General features: G+C 32.0%; 1 protein-coding gene across 2 annotated transcripts in view; it reads right to left on the bottom strand.

The window, feature by feature from the left end:
• LOC114333982 (uncharacterized) overlaps positions 1 to 14032 on the bottom strand; it is a 231404-nt gene that overhangs the window by 168103 nt on the left and 49269 nt on the right. For both annotated transcript variants that reach the window (XM_028283985.1, XM_050648432.1), the window contains exon 4: positions 5566 to 5692. In XM_028283985.1, the coding sequence (XP_028139786.1) occupies positions 5566 to 5692 (127 nt within the window). The remainder of the gene's footprint in view (positions 1 to 5565; positions 5693 to 14032) is intronic.

Genomic DNA, 14032 nt, shown 5'->3' with positions numbered 1-14032 from the left:
AACCCAAAAGAAAGAGGAAGAAATAAACCAAACGATATTTAGGTGCAAAAACGAAATAATAGAAACAGTCTCGACGTTTGAATGAATAACTTGGAGTAATAATATCTGAAGATGGAAAGATATATGTATCAAGAAATCTCATACATATATACATAAAAAAAAAACAATATCTGGGAAGGAAGAAATAGATAAAGAAATAAAACTGAAGGTATACAACGCAATCTCTGTACCAACTTTAATAAATATATGCAAGTGAGACATGGGTAAACAATGCAAAAATAGATACTACAATAAACGCAGCGGAGATGAAGCAGATTAGAAAAATAGCAGGAAAAACGAAATTGGACAGAATAAGAAAGGAAGATATTAGACAAAAACTGAAACAGGAATCGATAATAACCAAGATATAAAAAAAAAAGAAAATTAAAATAGTATGGACACATTAACAGAAGGGACCAGGGAAGACTACCAAAGCAGGTGATGGAATCAAAAAATATGGTAAAAGAAGGAAAGGAAGGCCAAGGAAGAGATGGATCGATCAGATTATAGAAATTATAGGAAAAAGGAAAAACACATCAACAAATGAAAGAGTTAGCAAAGGACCACAAGAAATGGAAGATATGGATAGAGGATGAATAAAACCTCCGTCGCCCCTGAGGGTCATAAGAAGTTTCGAGAAAGAAGAAGAAGATATTTAAACCACAGACAGACAAATTAAACCCAATAAACCGGCTATTTAGGATAATTAAGAAAACTTAATGCATCTATATTGATTTATTTAAAATTTAAACCCAAACATAACATTATTTTGTAGCCTGTAAAACCAGAGAAAAATGTGGTCCTTGTTCTCTGGTGAAACCAATAACCCTATGGTCAGTTTTGAATTTTAGAAATACTTTTCTATTGTCGTATTTTCTAGGAAACTGCAGGTTGATGCCAGATGTTTATTTCGATGAGATAAATGCCTCTGTTAATGAAAGAAAGTCATAAACACTCAAAATGATTTTTATTTTGAATTGTCCATTGATAAACCAAAGAGTATTTTTTGGCAACCATTAAGGGCATAGGCGTAACATCTCCTCTGTCAAAATATTCAATGTGTTTTAAATGTATTTATTTTTTTCGAATCCTGAGAAAACAAATAAATATTTTTGAACAATTTAAACGCAGCGTGAAAGATTACATTATTTCTGAGGGCCGAAAATCCCTGAAAACTTCTATAATGTTTATTTTAATAAGTTACAGAGTAAAAATAAAAGGGAAAATTTAGTGTGATTATTAATTGAAATATTTCATTCAAAAGAAACTTAGATATTATTTATTCTAAGGTACTTTCGGCCCTCGGGAATAATGTAATCCTCCATTATGCGTTTAAATTTTTTAAAAATACAGGATTCGAAAAAAAATGAATATCTACATTTAAAACACATTGAAAATTTTGACAGGCGACATTTTGTACCTTTCCCCTTAACGAGAACTCTGAGTAACAAAGTGCTTTATTCCTGTTCGAAAGTCAAACTATCCGTATAGATTCATATCTTCATATAACAAGTTGTAAAACTCCCGTTTAGTAATTCCTAAGTTCTTTATATCTTGAATGTACTAATCTGGTTATTGGTTAGTTTTTTTAAGTGAAACTTTTAATTAAATATAATATATTAGATTATAAACAAGGTACATTCCAGGTCAAATAACTCAGACAAAAATTTTTGGATCTCAGATTTGTCTAAAACTTAGTGTATAGCTTCTGCTTAATTCTTCCTTTTTTCTCTAAAATACTATTTTAACGGCCGGTTTCACAAGTCGAAGTTAACTTGTGGTTAAGAGATAACCAGAAGTTACCCCGAAATATGTGTTTCACAATATCAGGTCAACGGCGAAGTTGTGGTTAACCGACAGAATTTTTAACCAGAGCTTGGAGTGATGGTTAAGCTCTTAACCAGAGGTTATCCTAACCTAATTTCGTTTTATTGACAGGACAGAGTGTATACACGTAAATTATTAATTACAGATATGAATTTTTATGATGTACTTAAATGCGTTTAGCATTTCAGCGGCCAATAATTGTTCGATTTTTAAATGATTTGCTTCCTGTTATTAACACATACTATAGTCTCTTGCTTGCTACATGTTTTTATATTAACAATTTAAATTTAACAGTATTGGCGAAAGACCTTAAAACAAATATTATTCTTAAACAAAACTTAAAATGTATAATGTGCATGTAATATACAGTGTGTGTACTTTAGTTGGCCACGTATGGGAAGCATTTTTACTATTAATTTTACGAAAAAAAGATACGTCAAAAAAGTTTTGCATAGTAATTTTTATGGTCCAAAATCTAAGATGCAACCATCATGTATCAAATTTTATTTATCCCATAGGAGGTATGATAAAATATATGAATTTTTAAAGCAAGCAAGGTAGCAAGAATCAACATCAAAAATATGATTATGCAAATCAACCCCAAGTCTGACTGAATATCCTGACCACACATATACACACATTTATTTTTCCTTAATCTGCAAAATAAACTCCACAACTAAATATAAAATCCTTAAAAAATATATACAACAAATTAATAGTCATAAAGAAATATAACAATTTATTGAATTTATCCTAATCAAAATCAATGGAAACTCATCTGACTGATCAGCTGATTTGATAATTCTTCCATAAAAATGTTATTTCTGGTGATCTTTGTCCATAATTTCCTACCAACATAAGAAAAATAAAACAAAACTTACGGTCAACTAACCATGATTTGAATCTGTGGTTGTGAAACAGCAACTGTCAGACTGTTAGTAAAGGTTAGTTGACCGCTAGGGTTAACCACAGATTGTGAAACCGGCCGTAAGCGGTTTTACAGTGACTTGGTATTTATTTAAACAAATTTGTATTTTTTATCGTAAAATATCCATAGAAAAATAATTTTTTAATAGTAGGGACTCAAAAATTCATTATGATGCATTATAACAAGTTATTTTAATTAAAAACAAGATATTCTTTCTAAATTCTTTCTAAATTGATATTATTTAACACACCTCGTATAAAATTAACAAACTTGTATAACTGATGGTTGCATCTTGAGATTTAGACCATGCACAGGTTTTTATGAAGAATAACTTTTTTTCCTAAAATTATCAATAAAAGAGTTATTACATGTCAAATAAATAAAAATTATGTTCGGAATCGGTAATTTAGGAAAATTTCAGAGAATTTTTTTTTTAGTAGAAAGCTGTTATTGCATATTTCAATATGGTTTTTAATTACAAATAAATTTTCATAATTAATTTTTTGATATTTTGAAATATAAAGGTAGTTTGCTCTTGAGCGAAATTCATATTTTTTGACATAACTCGTATACTGTTGACAAAATTTGATATCTGATGATTGCATCTCAGGTTTTAGACTATGCAGAGTACTTTATAAAGAATGATTTTGATATTAAAATTGATATTAAAAAAGTTTCCCATATGGTTCCAAGTTACGCAGACACCCTGTATAATTTTGACTCAGATATTATTGCATGTAACTTTTCTTGTATTTTAAAACTATATAAATTCTTCGACCCTCGTAAAGTCCTGTGTTTTGGCTATGTGTGGGCAAATTTTCAGCCAAATCGAAGAACTTATATTTTGGGAAAGGAGGAACATGTAAAAAACAGTATTTTAATGTTTTCTACACTAAAATTGGATCAAAAAATTGTTTTTCTACGAGCGTGCAAAAATGCCTACTTTCGCGCACGCATTTTAGTTTAGAAAGTTTCACTTTTCCGCACGCGTTTTACTTTTCCGCACGCGTGTTAATTTAGATATGTTAATATGGCCTTAAAGTAATTATAATACATGCAATAAACTAATATTTAGATATTATTTAGGTACTAATTTATTTAAAATATATCTTATTGTGTTCCTGTTTTAATAAAATTACCGCGACAATTCGATGAAATAATAGTATATTACTTTATGAGGCGGAGAAGCATGACTTTTCTTGACGCGCCCGATATTACGCGCCGAACGAAGTGAGGCGCGTAATAGAGGGCAAGTCAAGAAAAGTCGCTTCTTTGCCGAATAAAGTATACTATTTTTTCTTCAAACGTAGCAATTTTCAACCATAAAGAGTACAATTCATACGCTATTTTTACTCGAAATTAACTGTGACAACTATCAAAGTCGTCTAAATGTTAGAAATTAAAATAATTAAGTAATGATTCGCCAACATCGGGAATGATTGCTGAAAGTTGTGCTCGACCATATCATCAAAAATTACCAATGCGTATCAAGAGTCGGGAACATTTTTGCACGGTTTCAATTTTGAAAATGCCTCATTAACTAATTGTACTTTTAATATTACTATAAATAAAAATGATGTTTAATTATTGTTAATGACATTTGTATTGTTGCTTTGTGACATGTTTCATATTGTTGCCATGACAACATTTTTCCCTCCGCCGTAAAGAAATGGGAAAAAAGAACTGCTGCCGGCGGAGACATCAAACTTTGACAGGATCAAGTTAGATAAGTAATGTCATCATTATTTGACGTTTGAAGAAAAAATTATTTTGACATAATATTCCAAAGTCAAATCGGTAGACAATAACAGTCGTTTTGAATCATCGTCATGGAAACCAAGATCGTCGTCATGCTAACTAATTATATTGAAAGTTTGGTTTTGACAACCTTGTCAAAGAATTAATTTGTGCATGTATTTTCATATTAATTAAATTAGTTGATTAAGATTTGGTAATTTTTTAAAGACTCTTAGAAAAAATATTGTTCCTAACTCTTGCAGAAAGTCTCTTTTCCGCACTCGACTGCTTGCCGAACTCCCGCTTCGCGTCGTTCGGCAAACTGCAGTCGCGTGCGGAAAAGAATGACTTTCTGCACTTGTTAGGAAAATAATTATTTAAATAAAAAAAAACTTGTTATAGTGCCTAATATTCACATTTTTGAGTCCCTTCTATTAAAACGTTGTTTTTTCCATTGATGTTACGATAAAAAAATGCAAATTTGTTTAAATAAATACCAAATCACTGTAAAATCGCTTAAAATGATAGTTTGAGAAAAAAAAAGAAGAAGAAGAAAACGGTTCGACGATCAATATTAATGTATTATTTTTACCCCCCCGGCAAATTTTTTCCGCCATCGGCGGAGTAGCAGAGAGAATTGGAAATAAACACGTTGCCTAATATGATATTCAAACTTCAAACTGTTTGAAGAAGTTTGATTTATTTCAAGTCAAACCTAAAGATATCGAAATCAAGCCAAGTCAAACTTTTTTACCAAAAAAGTGGTTTTCAAGTCAAGTCAAGTTTGCTGAATAAAATCAAACTAGTTTGACTTGATGCATCTCTACCGGTATACAATGACAATTTACTTATCTAGCAGCAATATAATTACAGTGATATTGTTAAAGAAAGATTATAACATATTAAAAAAATCATTTAGATCAGACAGCAGGTTTGGGAAATTGGAGGCATCAAAAACTACCCATATTGTAGGGTGCCCGTTTTTCGTGCCGGTCACTGTATAAACACTATTTGAGTAAACCTTTTATACTTACTTGCAGTTAGATTTAACTTTAGCTAAATTATAAAAAGGAGCAGTGATATTTAAATCTGATGTACAATCTCTTACGGATCTAGTAATACCTCTATCCCAACATGATTGTTTACTTGGTTTGAGAAAGTCTGAAATAACAAATGATATACATTTTTTAATAGCTTTAAAAATCTAATAGTCCGGAAGTTTGAAACTTTGTCCGGACCATTTTGGCATGGCTGTTTTTTATAAAGTCAGTTGTTCCAAATCTTATTAATCTTCCGATGACCAACCGTTTTTTCTTACACGGATGACCAACGGGAGTCAAAAATGACCCCCAGTCAAAAATGATAATTGACACAAAAATAAAGTTGTTTTAAGAAATAAAATAATGTATTCGTAATTTTAATGTTAGTGTTGTATCAATAAATGATTAAGTACTAGACATTAGGGTGGGCCGAAAAAAATTTTTATTTTTTTTTCTTAATGCTATACCGAAAAAAACTTGTCTCTATTATGGGTTATCAAAATGCAAAAAAGAAAAAAAATATATACCTAACCCCCAGCTAGCGCAACGCATCTGAACTTTCGAAATTTCACTAAAATCACAGGATTTTACCATTTTTTTTTAAACATCCAAATAGCTAGATATTGAACTGCTATAGTGAAAATCATTTATATTATAGTTATAAAAACACAATGAGTTATTAAAATATTACTTTTTTTTTTAATTTTAGGTAGCGCAAGGCGTTCAATATAGTTAATTGATCACTTTTCGAGTGCTAACCACTTTTATAGTGTAGTGCAGCAACTAATTTTTTTAAACCCACTACTCATGTGTTATTTTTAGAAATATAATGTTGGTAAATAGGCAATTTACATTTATCCAAATGAGTTTATTAATTACAAAATTACAAAATTTACGAATTGTCAATTCCCAGACTCACAGAATAGCCCGTTAAATGTTTGGAACTTTAAAATCTTGCTTGCTTGAAAAACTTGGCATTGAAGCTCTTGATAGCAGCGTTGTTCTTATGAATCCATCTCTGTTCTTGGCACCAACGAGTTTTGAGGAGGCTTCAGTTACCAATTTCACACAGCGCTCCACCGCTTGCGTGTGACACGGAAATTTATGGAAATTCCATTCTTCTGGTGTGTTGGCAGTTGAAATTTTGGCCCACATTTCTTCGTCAGATACTCTTCGCAACAACGGTGGTGGAGAAATAGCAGTAGTAGTCCAATCAATAATTTCATAATATTCGTTTGCCTGGAAGTTGAGTTTTGGGGGTTTAAAAGTTCGGACTAGCTTTTAATTGGAAGCTACGGTCCTTGATTTTATGATTCTTCTAAGCCCCAACTCTCTGATATGGGCCCTTTCATCAACAATCATACTGAGGAGCAAGTTTTCTGGATGCGCGAAAAACGCATTCCTTTCAATTACTGGATCAACCACCTTTATCAAGTTTTCTGGAAGGAATCGTGAAGATTTTATTAAATTAAAAACATGTTTTGGTCCATCTGTAAGGTACTTACTTTTTTTTATCTTAAACCATACAGGCATGTAAGATTTAAGTATAAATTGTACCAAAATAAGATGTTTTTCAGAGGGACTTTCAACGCTCATATAAAGACGAAGAACTCTGTTCGCTGTTGTCAGTCATCGGGAATGGGAGATAGGACCTGGTTCACGAATTGCGAAGTCTATTGTGCAGGTGCCTGACTTGATAGCCAAACTTACATCCAGGAGATATCGTTGGTCTTTACTTAAGATTTTGCTATCGATGTCTGGAATCTCGCAATCAATGATTTGAAATTTTACTACTGGAAGTTTTTCACAATTTCTGAGTTGTGAGCCAATAGGACCACTAAAAGATTTTGGGCCAGTCGTTTCACTGTCCAAAGTTTGAAACAAGTGCCTGAACGGCAATTCGTTCAAATGCAAAATGCAAACTCCCCACTGCAGCGGTCTTTTTATTTTTTCCTCGATTGTGCGAATTACACCGGTTTTCCAGCCTGTATTTGTGACGGTACCATCGCATCCAATTACATCAAGCTCATCGAGCGAAAAATTTGACTCATTCAAGTAGTCCAATATAGCACTAGCAATGTCCTTCGAAGTTCCAGTAGATGGCGTCACATGGCCAACATAAATCGAGCCAGGTTCTTTAATAATTGAAAAGTGTTCCTCTTTTGCACTTCTTTTGAAACACTTGTTATTAACTTCATCAATTTTTAAAGTTTTATCCTTTCGACCATCAAAGTATAGCCCTTGTATCAAGTTTGGTTCTTTTTTTATCGTATCTTGGAGATTTGATCTGCATAATTTTTTTTCCCTCCTAACCTTATTCTTATCAATTATGAGGGAATCATCCTCTTTCGTTGCAAGACCAACGTCATGCATTACACTGGAGGCAATAGCAGCTGTTGCCCTGTCCGAAACACCAAATCGGTCACTGGCCAACGCGGTATTTTTTAATTGTATCCGCATTTGCCACGGTTGTTTGCTCGGAATAGGAATATAGTTGTCACCGGAACTATCAGACTCTTCCTCTTCCATTGAGCTTCCATCTGAAGCTATTCTTGGTTTTGTTGCATCCTTAGAGCATGAAGGCTGCAAATGTGAAACTAGTGGGATGTTAGACGACATAACCTGATTTTTTTTTCTTTACGTTGCAGTCTTTTGGTAATTTTTTTCGACTCCTTCTTGTCTAAATTTCCAATTTTTCCTTGTCCAAGATTTCTTTGGAAATACATAAACTTAAGTTCAAGCACCGGAATTTTTTTATCTTTTTCACATTTACATGAAATTGATATAGGGCACTCACAGATCTCCGGGACCTTTTTGCAGTTGCAGGAGTATGCTATTTTACATTTACATGCAGATAAATCAAAGAGTGATAAAGCCTTTTGTTTGAATTCCTCAATTTTCTCTTTGTACTTGTCTTTTTCCTTGTCACGCTTAAAGGACTTCATTAGATTACGGTAGCTAACGTGATATGAATTTATTAATTGAACAATTCTGTAGGGCGTCAGTGTTGGTATTGATGCTTTGTCAAAGATGGCTTTTACTTTTGGAGCGACAATATTAGATATCTGAGAGAAACTTACAGGCTTGTTACTTTCTAATACTAGAAGGTACTGTTCGTGGAAACAGCTCCGAAGGACATCTTGGTAAGTTGGAAGCTTACTCACAGGCAATTCCCTCGGGTCGCCAAACAATGGGCAATCAAAATCACTGCGAGTTATTTTCTTGGCAGCCATCACGCACGTGAATTTAAACTCAAACTTCACTCAAAAAATTATAAAAACAGTTTGCACTATCAACTCACAGCTAATACACGTAAGTTTAAACGAATCTGCTGACGTAAACTGCCGAGTAACAGAGAACATGAAAAAACATGATCGTTGAGGCTGCTTCCAGTGCATTGTGGGTGTAGAGAGTATAAGTGGGGGAAGCTCGGCTCAGTGCCAACCCATTCCCCGAACGCACAGCTCATCTGCACTCGACTGTAAGATGCGTCATTTTCGTGTCCGTTGCGCTACCTCAGATTAATAAAATTATACTTATCCAATTATTTATTGTATTTTTAAAACTCTAATGTAAAGGGATATCACTATAGCAGCCCAATATGCAGTTATTAGGATGTTCAAAAAAAAATTACAAAAACTCATGATTTTAGTGAAATTTCGAAAGTTCAGATGCGTTGCGCTAGCTGGGGGTTAGGTATATATTTTTTTTCTTTTTTGCATTTTGATAACCCATAATAGAGACAAGTTTTTTTCGGTATAGCATTAAGAAAAAAAAATAAAAATTTTTTTCGGCCCACCCTACTAGACATTAGTAAAACATATTTCTAATTACATATTACAAATGTACAAAAACAAGAATCATCATTCTGAACTTAGAGCTAAAGAATTTTAAAGTGTACCCTAATTTACGTCGCCACATGTAAATATATAAAACATTTTTTTTTCAATGTTGGGATGTTCCTTAGAGACAAAATGTTTACATTTATCGCATTTCGATGTGAAGTTTCTGTCGGATGATCGACTGCAAATTTTACATCGGCCACGTTTCATCAGATTTTCTGTTGGCTGTTCATCTTCCGAATTTTCTGCACATTTTTTTTGGTGCCATATTTGGGCTGTTTGAATGTGTCTATGTAAACCTTCACGCGGTCGGTATTATATAAAGGGGTTCACTAGCTCAAGGGCCAAATCCTGAAGCAAGGACATCCTTCGAAAGATTTTCCTTTTTCGTAGTCTCCATATTTATTTATATTGGGACCGTGCAAGTTCAGAAGAGCGTCGTCTGGTTTCATCGCTCAGCAACATTTTTAGCAATTTTAATTATATTGATCAGTTATATTAGTCCTGGTTACAGGATTACTGTCAAGGTCATAGCCCAAAAAAAGAATAAGAACAAAAAGTATGATTTAGGTTATGTTATTAAAAGGTAAACATTGTAGGTATGTAGTAAATAAAAGTAATTATTAAAACGCAGTACTACAAGCAAAATACAAGTAATTAAATCCACTTTAATAATTCCATATCATATCAATATTATGGAGCAACATAACTATTATAATTTTTACAATTTATAATACAAAATTTGAGAAAATGAGATACTGAGTGAAGAGGTGTCTACAGAAAAGGAAAGATTTGTGCCACATGAACGTCATGCAACAATTTTAAGTAGATGATCTTAAGAACTTTTTGCGAATGGACATAGATTCATTTGAAGAGCTCCTTGATAGGGTGACACCGACAATAAAAAAAAAACAAGATTCATTGATGCGGAAGGCCATAAGTGCTCGAGAACGACTAACTGCTACTCTACGATTTTTAGTTAACGGACAAAGCTATATAGATTTAAAAGTTGGTACTATCATATCACCTCAATTAATGTCAACACTGATTCCTGAGACACGTGCTGCGTTGGTTATGTACGACCTGATTCAATTTGGCGCAATCACACTACATACGTATGAAGTGGCAGGGCGACAGGGTCTGATCTAGGGAGCTAGGAAGGTTCGGAACCCCTGCCGCCCTGCCTAGGAGATGATTTAGAAAATTGCTCCTTCTTGCCTACACACATCACATTTAAGGAAGCAATTAAGGACCAAAACTCTAGATTGCCCCTGCGGCAGGCGTGTGATTAACCCGCTTAACACCTCCTTCAAAGAGTATTCCAGATGGCGAAACACTTGGAAATCATCAACACATAATTTAGTACAGACATACGTCGAAGTACTATGGTCTGTACTGTAAGTACTTAAATTAATTGCAGACAACGAACGTAACAGCCTAGACTTGATAACAGCACTATTCAAATAAGAAATATGAAACATGTAAAATACAATCAGACTGGCTAAAATCAACATTCGTAACATTAACAAAAATATCCAATTCCTCACAATGCGATTATTATCGAATATTAAGCTTAATGTCTCATATCCTTAAAAATTTCCTCATTCGTACACTAATTTGCAAGAAAACTTTTAGTCTAAGATCCGATATAAGGTCGAACTGCACCGATCTGTTTAATTGAAAAAAATTATTTTATATATAAATTAGTATGTTCAACATTATAAAAAACAAGGGGTGCCTGATATAATCCTGTTCTGACTATAATTAATTAATAATTAAAAAATGATTTTTTTTTATAAATTTGACTGACGTGATTAACAAAAAAAATTAACACTATCGGTAAGTGCAAAGCCTATAGGATATGTAAAAATAGGGGTGCCTGTAAAAAGCCTGTTCTAAATGGGGGTTGCCTAATTTTTAAAATTTTACAGCGTCTACTTATGAATAATTGAACATGTGTAAAACTTTGTTATTACTAATTTTACGAAAAAAAGTTATTCTTTATAAAAAGTTCTGCATGATGTAAATCCTATGATTCAACCATCAGATGTCAAATTTTGTCAATCTTATACGAGTTATATCAAAAAATGTTAATTTCGGTCAAGAGTGACTTCGACCTTTCGAAAATTGTTATTATGAAACGGTATTAATAATCAAAAAATATGTATTAGTGCGCAATTATATCATTATAATTAAAAAAAAAAATTTGCTTTTTCCGAAATTAGATTCTAAACTTCATTTTTATTTCTTACAAGTAGGATAACTCTTTTATTATCAATTTTGCGAAAGAAAAGCAATTGTTCATAAAAAGCTTTGAATTGTCTAAAACCTAAGGTGAAGCCATCATCAATTTTATAAATTTTATATGGGGTATGTCAAAAAATATGAATTTCGCTCGGGGAAAAGTTATTCAGCATTAAAAGTATGTTGCAATATAGAATTATATCTTTAAATTGGAATAATCTGAAATATAAAAGTATGAAACAACAACAACTCTTGAGCTAAATTCATTGGCAAAATTGGCAAAAAAGGAAAATCAATGGCAAAAGCTCGCAATATATGTAGGTACTTATATAATTACAAGTACTATGAAATATCCAATAATTTGGAAATATATTTACATTAGATTAATTAAAAAAAAACTGTAAACATTAAATATTGAAATATATTATAATATATTTTTCAATACAAATCCTAAAATCGGTCAGGAATTTAGACATTTTTGACAAGTTACTTTCTCATGTGTTGTACACTGTACTTTTTCTATGGATGCAGTTTTGTCAAGAGTTCAAACTTCAAAATTTAATAGTTTATGTGCTTTTAGGTATATTATATGCCCAAATTGAAATAAAATCATCACATTTCCGACTTACTGTAGCCTTCTTTCTTTAATTGTAAGTTCAACTTCCTTCTCTTTACCTATTCATCTCAGTACTTCATTGTCCGTAACTCTATCTACCCAGGAAACCCTATAGGTCCACATTTCAAAGGCGTTAAGTCGTCTCATTGTCTCCACATTTAACGTCAATCGTCCATAACGTATGGTTTTGAATAATAAAATTCTTGTACTGAATAAAATATCTTTAATAATTATTTTTTATTTGTTAATTTGAAATTTTTGACAACTGACATTGTTCATTTATAATAGGTTTGTTCTAGTATCAGTTTCAAACGGTTTAAAACCATCAGCGAATAGTCGACCAGCGCGAGTAGAGGGGATAGCACTGGTGACTGTATTATGTTCTCTCACTGACCAACTGTTTGCTGACGGTTTCTGAGCAGTTTGACTGTTTGCTAGAACAAACCTATTTACATCATTGAAAAAGATAAACGTTTCAAGTAACTATGTGTTGCTTTCTGGTTGCAATTTATAACGATATTTAAATGCTTTATTTATAATGAATAATATATGAGCGCACTTATAACCTGCAAAATAACGCAAAAGTTGGAAAACATATTAAGTTGTAAGATAAAAAGAGATGAACCTAGTGGAGATGTTAAATTTAGCGATAGTAACTTAAAGATTGACATTATATTGATTGTTTTCCACCTTTAGACGTACCGGACGAGTTTGAGAAATGCCACTGTCACAGTGACAGTTTTAGTTGACATACTCCTCTGATACGTCTAAAGGTGGGAAAAAATCATTATAATGTCAATCTATAAGTTACTATCGCTAAATTTAACAACTCTACTAGTTTTGTTCCCTTTTATCTCACAATTTAATATGTTCTCCATCTTTTGCGCTATTTTGTCGGTTATTAGCACGCTCATCACTGTATACAATATATTGCGAGTTTTTTGCAGTGACTTTCCCTTTTTGCCAATTTTACCAAGTTTGCCGATTTTGCCAATGAATTTCGCTTAAGAGATTTTTTATTCCTTTATATATTTCAAAATATTTCAAATTATAAGGATATTCTTCTATATTGCAAAATATATTTAATACTGAATAACTTTTCTCCGGAGCGAAATTCAAAAATTTTTTATATACCTCGTATAAAGTATATAAAATTGATGATGGCTGCACCTTAGGTTTTAGACAATTCAAAGCTATTTATGAACTATCGCTTTTTTTCGCAAAATTGATAATAAAAGAGTTATCCTACTTGTAAGAAATAAAAATGAAGTTTAGAATCTAATTTCAGAAAAATTTGCAAATTTTTTTTTAATTATAATGAAGTAATTCCGCACTAAAACATATTTTTTTATTATTAATACCGTTTTATAATAACAATTTGGAAAGACCGAAGTCACTCTTGGCCGAAATTAACATTTTTTGACATAACTCGTATAAAATTGACAAAATTTGACATCTGATGGTTGAATCATAGGATTTATATCATGCAGAACTTTTTATAAAGAATAACTTTTTTTCGTAAAATTAGTAATAACAAAAGTTTTAAACATGTTCAATTATCCATAAGTAGACGCTGTAAAATTTTAAAAATTAGGCAACCCCCATTTAGAACATGCTTTTTACAGGCACCCCTATTTTTACATATCCTATAGGCTTTGCACTTACCGATAGTGTTAATTTTGTTTGTTAAACACGTCAGTCAAATTTATAAAAAAAAATAATTTTTTAATTATTAATTAATTATAGTCAGAACAGGATT

This window comes from Diabrotica virgifera, chromosome 4 (genome assembly GCF_917563875.1).
Source record: "Diabrotica virgifera virgifera chromosome 4, PGI_DIABVI_V3a".
NCBI classification, from domain to species: Eukaryota; Metazoa; Arthropoda; class Insecta; order Coleoptera; family Chrysomelidae; genus Diabrotica; species Diabrotica virgifera.
Note: the sequence above shows the minus strand (reverse complement) of the source record. Positions and strands in the feature narration are given on the sequence as shown.